Genomic DNA, 6030 nt, shown 5'->3' with positions numbered 1-6030 from the left:
GCTGTGCGGATTCCTCCAAGTGGATTCACTGCTACCACCTTGAGACAAACCATTCATGTAACGCCGAAGAAAAAGTATTTGACAGGCTTACAGGCCAGTCAGATCCTAGAGCAACCACACTACCGTTTCTGAGGAAGGAAATCATTGCACTTCACCAGTTTATACCCCTCTTTGTGGCAAGCCTGTAGCTTTTGCATTATAGAAGTGTAAAGTAGGGACCATGTATTAGCACCCACTCTGCAAAAGAGAGTCGATTAGGAAGGATTCTAGCAGTGTATCACCTTTTCACGTCCGTGTTCACAGAAGATTATAAAGAAGGTAAACTAACAAAAAAAAGCACATTACTAAAAAACAATCTTTTGTATTGTGTAGACAAAGAAGAAACAACTGATAATCCAGAAGAACAAAAAAAAGGTGAGGCTGTGTAATAAAGACTTTGTGAAACTTTAATAATTATAGGAAGAGCAGGTATGGATATCCATGGTTTCTTTGAACTCCTCTTTGCTCGGTTAGCTTTTACTACGGCCTTTTGGACGTGCTGTGGTTTCCTCCTGTGATGCTTTCCTTCCTGGCATTAGAGAGTAACTGAGGATGTAAGATTGCACTGCCTGAGCAAAGCCAGGCTTGTACGAGAAGAGCAGCCCACGGAAGAGCTTCCCATCGATGGAGGCTTCTAGCGTGTATCTGTAGTTGAATACGTCGCTTACTTTAGCCTCGAACATCTTCTCGCCTAGCGGCTGAACGTGAGCTTGAAACTCTGTAGCATGAGTTTGACAGAGAAAATTTGGAGAGGTCCAAGGTTTTCTGCAGATACCTCCGTGAGATGAAACCAAGCTCTTGTCCGCATCCCGTTGCTTGTCTAGCACGAATGGCGTGGCACGATACTCTTGCCGCCTTCTCTTAAGTTCCTTACGCATGGGTAGCTTTGGTTCTGATGGATCTTTCTCCCTCAGCATCTTTTCACAGAAAAACGGCAACCATATTGTCAGCAGCAATGTCAATAAAAGAAGAAGCCAACCTGTGTCGAGGAAATACATGTCATCCAGAGCTTCAAGCTCTTCGTTACATCCCCCATAGAAGAATAATATGCCTCGCCCTGCGTTCACCAGCTCTTGGCATCAGCTCGGCACTAGTCGTCTTTACCTCCCGCCATGCCATTGTTTCTGGAAACACAAATGAATTCGCAAGTTTAAAACCAGCACAATGTATGTACCTGTGTCCAGAATATGAATGTCGTATAGATAGGCATTACCACCGTTCTTGCCACCCATGACAATGCAACAGTTCTTATTATGGATATCCCGAGGAATAGGCGAGACTCCAGTGGTAGAAATCTTCTTCCAGAAAAAAGTATCTACAGGAAAAAAAAGAGTTTAGAAGAAAACCAGGAAAGATAACAGGATATTACTCATGTTCAAAACATGGAGGTCGTTGTAGTACTCCTCCTCTGAGGGATCGCTGGATTTCCCACATCCCCCAAACACTAACAGGTTGTCACCGATGAGAGATGTGCTATGTCCTTCTCTCGGAGCAGGAACATCACCAAAAACGTCGGGTTTCCCCCAGGTGTTGGTAGCTGCATTGGATGATAAGAACAAGAAAAAAAATTTGATAGAACTCGCTTACCAGTATCCAAAACAAAGAGATCATCTAGCGGGCTGGTTCCATCGGTACCACCAAACACATAGAGCTTAGACCCGACGGCCGTGGAGCTGTGGCTGTCCCGAGGAGAAGGGTGCGTTCCTTTCATCACAGGCTTGCTCCAGATGTACGTCCCTGCACGATCCCAGCAAAACATGATCAAAACCATATTTCCAGTTGAATAGCGAAGAGCAAGAGAGTGAAAAACCTTGATTCTAGTCGTGGTTCCAGCCTCGAGAACCTGGAACAAACAGGGACTTGAGAGACTCGAAAAAAGAATGGCAACGAGCAAGAGAGTGAAGAACCTTGATTCTAGTCATCGATGACAACGTGAATACCCTCATTTTCCGAGACGTCATCCCTGTCGTGCGCTCCATCAGAGCCTCTTCGCCTTTCACTCCCAATCCTCGTCGCATTTCCGAGCAGAGCACGTCGATCTACCAAATGCACCTGCGCAGGCGGATGCTGGCGGATTTGTTCCCCACGTAAGTCTGGAAGGCGTTGAGCCTGTTCTCGCTGATCATCGAGCACAACTATGGCGACACAGAGAAAGCCGTGAGCCTCTCAAACCTTTGCAAACAGAGAAACAAATACACACAGAGAGAGAGAGAGAGAGAGTACCTTCCCGCAAGCGATGATTGACGCTCTCTACTCGTGCTCACGTGCCCTAAAAGAGAATTGAATTTTTTTATGATCCCAAAAGTCACGGCTCTCCATTGTTTAATCTCAGCCATTAGATTTTGGCATATGCCCAGAATAAGTGATGCCAGTATATGCTATTATTATACCGGCTCTTTCGTTTAAATATATGAGTATGATGATTTTATAAATAAACAAACACTTCTTTTCTCTACCTAGCCCATATTAAGTCATTATTGTAACTTCTGAGTTAAACTTTCCTAGAGGTTATTCAGCCCAGTACTATTCAAACCTAATGACACTTATACAATTAGAAAAGACGGTGCACTCTTGGTTATATGCCTTTTCCCTCTATATTTGAACCCCAACAAATCATCTTTTGAATTATTCCCTTTGGTTGCTTACAATTACCAACTTTGTACGAGCACAATTGTCATCCAATTACCTAGTCTAAGGAATTGTTACAAAGCTTAATTCATAATGCATAGGTAGAGCTGGTTCATTTAGTGAGATACTAATTCTGGACAATTACTGTGAGTTTTTTTTTAAAAATTTAGCAATACATAGGCTTTTTATATAAATAAACAGTTAAATTTAATAGCACATAAATACTGAACACATTATATCTATTTGCCTCACATATTAGACTTTGCCTCTTGAAAAACTTGTAGCTGCTATTGCTACTTTTCAACATCCTTGCATTCAAGAAGACAATGACTATTGATTGCTCATATTAGCTAAATTTCAAAGGACAAAGAAAAAAAAGGCATTCTTGCCTTTTCATTCTATGTCAATATTGAGTTTTCTTGACCTCAATTTTTCTTATACCTAGCTCCTTTAAGTGTTTTCTTGGTAGAAATTGGTGGACACAATGATGATCCTTTTGTAAATCTGGTTCCCACCTAAGCCTCAAGCAGCACTTTGCATAAACAACAAGCACACTTGTAAAATCCATGACAACAATGATCTAAACAAATGTAGTACTGTTACCTAGATTGAATCTCTGTGGGGTGCTAAAACTTATAATCTCCCAAGAATTACAGCATACCAGAGGTGTTCATTCCTATCTAAGTTTAAATGAGATAATTTAAATGTGCCAAAAGAATGGTAGAATTAGGAGGGAGTGTATTTAAAGAAAAATGTTTTGGTTGTAGAAATCAACCAAATGAAAAAGAAATCATATATGAATGGAAATTGTAGTCTTTTCTTCTTTAATTTTTTTTACTAGTCTGTTTTATATATTTTTTTAAGCCAGTCTTGAATAGGACAAGGCACTCAATAGCCACAAATAAAAATGAATACTTTGATCATAAGAATGATACATCTTACATATCTTTCCTTCTAGCACTAATGAGACTTCCTTTGCTGGTCTTTCATATCATTTTGGTGTTATCACATGTTTGTGACAACTTATCAACTCATTAGATTTGGAAATGGTAAATGATTTAATTCACTTACCAAACAAGTTATGAGTTTTTTGTATTAACTTTTCTGGAAAAAATGAAAAAATTGGAAAAAAAAATGCCATTCTTAGCCAATATACCAAGTGACTCACTATGCTCAATCTTTCCCATGCCCAGCATGTTTCTTGAATCACCTAATTCTCCATCACCTTCTAGAATAGTACTGTAAAAAAAAGAGTGAAAGATAGTGCTATATGAAAGAAAAAAAGATGAAAATGAACATATAAAGTTTATCTACCAGCAGAGACATTAGAGACATATAGATCAGAATATTTAAAAGGAATATCATTAATGTCCCCCAATCCTTGAGCTTCATTCAATCAACCCTATTATTTTACAAAGCACAAAGCTAAGGAAAATATAAAAAGAATACACATCTTGTATTGTTAGAGTTTAGTGTAACCAATTAATTTTTCCATTCTACTTTAGTCACTTAACCGCACCTTTGACTCCTAAATGGAGTTTCACTCACCAACTCTATAATTCTTATTCCTGACTTAAGAACTTGCTAATCCATTGAATGGCCTTTATGCCACTCAAACTTTGCATTTGGTCCATGTGTTTATTACCACGATAGACACCTAAAGGTACCACTAACCTATCAGCCTATTGTCCATTCATCTTTGTCTTATTGGTAATCCAAGACCACTTATACTATAGTCCCATCTCTTAAAGACTAAGCCATCCGTCCATGAGTGGTCATCCCATGACCCCAATCTTAGCATCCTTAAATGCTCGGAAACATGGGTTTAAAACACAAAATACCTAAGCCCCAAAGTGGAGCCATTAGAAAAGAGACAAAAGAGGACCAACACATGACATATGGAGTCCAAGATAGAGTCTAAGATTGACCTCTGATGGAGTCTGAGATGGACTTGAGATGGAGTCCGAGATGGACTTGAGATGGAGTCCAAGATGGACCCGAGATGGAGTCTGAGATGAATGCGAGATAGAGTCCGAGATAAACCCCAAATGGAGTCTAAGATGGACTCGAGATGGAGTCCGAGATGGAGTCCAAGATGGAGTCCAAGATGGAGTCCGAGATGGACCCGAGATGGAGTCCAAGATGGAACCGAGACTGAGACCGGGACTGAGTTCAAATCTGAAACTAGAACCAAGACTGAGACCGAGTCCAAGTCCAAGTCCGAATACTAATACAGGTTTTTGGGTGAAAGCCCAAAGCAATTGTCCCCCAAAGGGGGGGGGGGGGGGGGGGAGGCTGCAGGGGGTTTCCAAAAGTATCGTAAGGAGAGTGTGGGGGTTGGACCCCAATAGAGCCAGTTTAGCCAAGAAAGGCTAGTGTAGCCCAAGAAGGCTATACACACGTGTGGGGTGATGATATAACCATTGGCAAGTCCAAGGCTAGAGTAAATATAGACAGATAAATAAGGTAATATGGTGAAATGTTCAAGAGTCGGCTCTAGCTCCCCTGGGAGATCGAATGGTCAATGCTCCCAATACAAGTGTGGGTGGCATTACCTACTTGGATACCTGGTGTGGCTCATTGAAACCTCGCTCTAGCCACCTGTCTATGGCACCCAAAGGCAGATAGTGGGAAGAGTACCCATGAGGCTCCCGTAAAGCCATGGTGTTTCGAAATGTCATCCCAGAGTCCCAGACTGTGGAAAGGAAGAGGGATAGTCCACTTGTGTGGTGACCAAGGATGCGGTCATACAGCAAGGGAGTTCTAGAGGTTATTAGGACATAGTGGTCAGGCTTGTGGGCCTTAATCCAGTGGCAATATTGGTGAACACGACTGTGGACTAAAAGGGACTTGGTGGGGATAGAAAAAGGAATATTGGGGAAGGCTATTCCTTATATCTACGAGCATCCTAAGGATGATCTAGGTTGATCACTCATGGATGGATGGCCCAATCTTTAAGAGACAGGACTATGATATAGGTGGTGTTGGACCACCAGTGTGACAAAGGGTATAAGCATGGCCTTAGCGTAACAAGCTGATATATTAGTGGTGCCTTTGGGTGTCAGTCATGGGATTGGACACGTGGAGCACTTGGACCAAGTGCAAAAGTTGAATAACATAAATGAGGAAACTAAGCAAAAGGTGCAAAATAATTGATTAGATGTGTAAAAGTTAACTACCCAAAACTTCTTATTGGCATAAGGAAGTTAAATGTACTCCTTCTAGGGATAAATTTCTTATGTTAAGATATAGTAAGTCAATGTTGAAAAAGAAAATACTTATTGTCAAAGAAAGTTATCATTGGGACACCAAAACACTTTAAAACACCAAGGAGTGGTGTTTGGAATCATGAAGGCATTAAAT

General features: G+C 41.0%; 1 protein-coding gene across 1 annotated transcript; it reads right to left on the bottom strand.

Annotated features, from left to right (window-relative positions):
• Positions 1 to 509: 509 nt before the first annotated feature.
• LOC9663084 lies at positions 510 to 917 on the bottom strand. Its single transcript, XM_024664546.1, has 2 exons — positions 815 to 917; positions 510 to 757 (listed from the first exon to the last, which is right to left on the bottom strand). Exons 1-2 carry the CDS (start codon positions 915 to 917, stop codon positions 510 to 512), a joined length of 351 nt encoding a protein of 116 aa, XP_024520314.1.
• Between the last annotated feature and the right edge of the window lie 5113 nt (positions 918 to 6030).

Source organism: Selaginella moellendorffii, unplaced genomic scaffold (genome assembly GCF_000143415.4).
Source record: "Selaginella moellendorffii unplaced genomic scaffold, v1.0 SELMOscaffold_111, whole genome shotgun sequence".
Classification (NCBI taxonomy): domain Eukaryota; kingdom Viridiplantae; phylum Streptophyta; class Lycopodiopsida; order Selaginellales; family Selaginellaceae; genus Selaginella; species Selaginella moellendorffii.
The sequence above is the reverse complement of the archived record's forward strand: the minus strand, read 5'-3'. Positions and strand labels throughout refer to the sequence as shown.

Bases quoted from the DNA above. Each gene is read 5' to 3' on its own strand.
- LOC9663084 (XM_024664546.1), bottom strand. From the start codon at position 917: ATGCGTAAGGAACTTAAGAGAAGGCGGCAAGAGTATCGTGCCACGCCA. The intron at 758-814 runs GTATCTGCAGAA...CTCATGCTACAG, and splicing joins CTTGGTTTCATCTCACGGAG to AGTTTCAAGCTCACGTTCAG.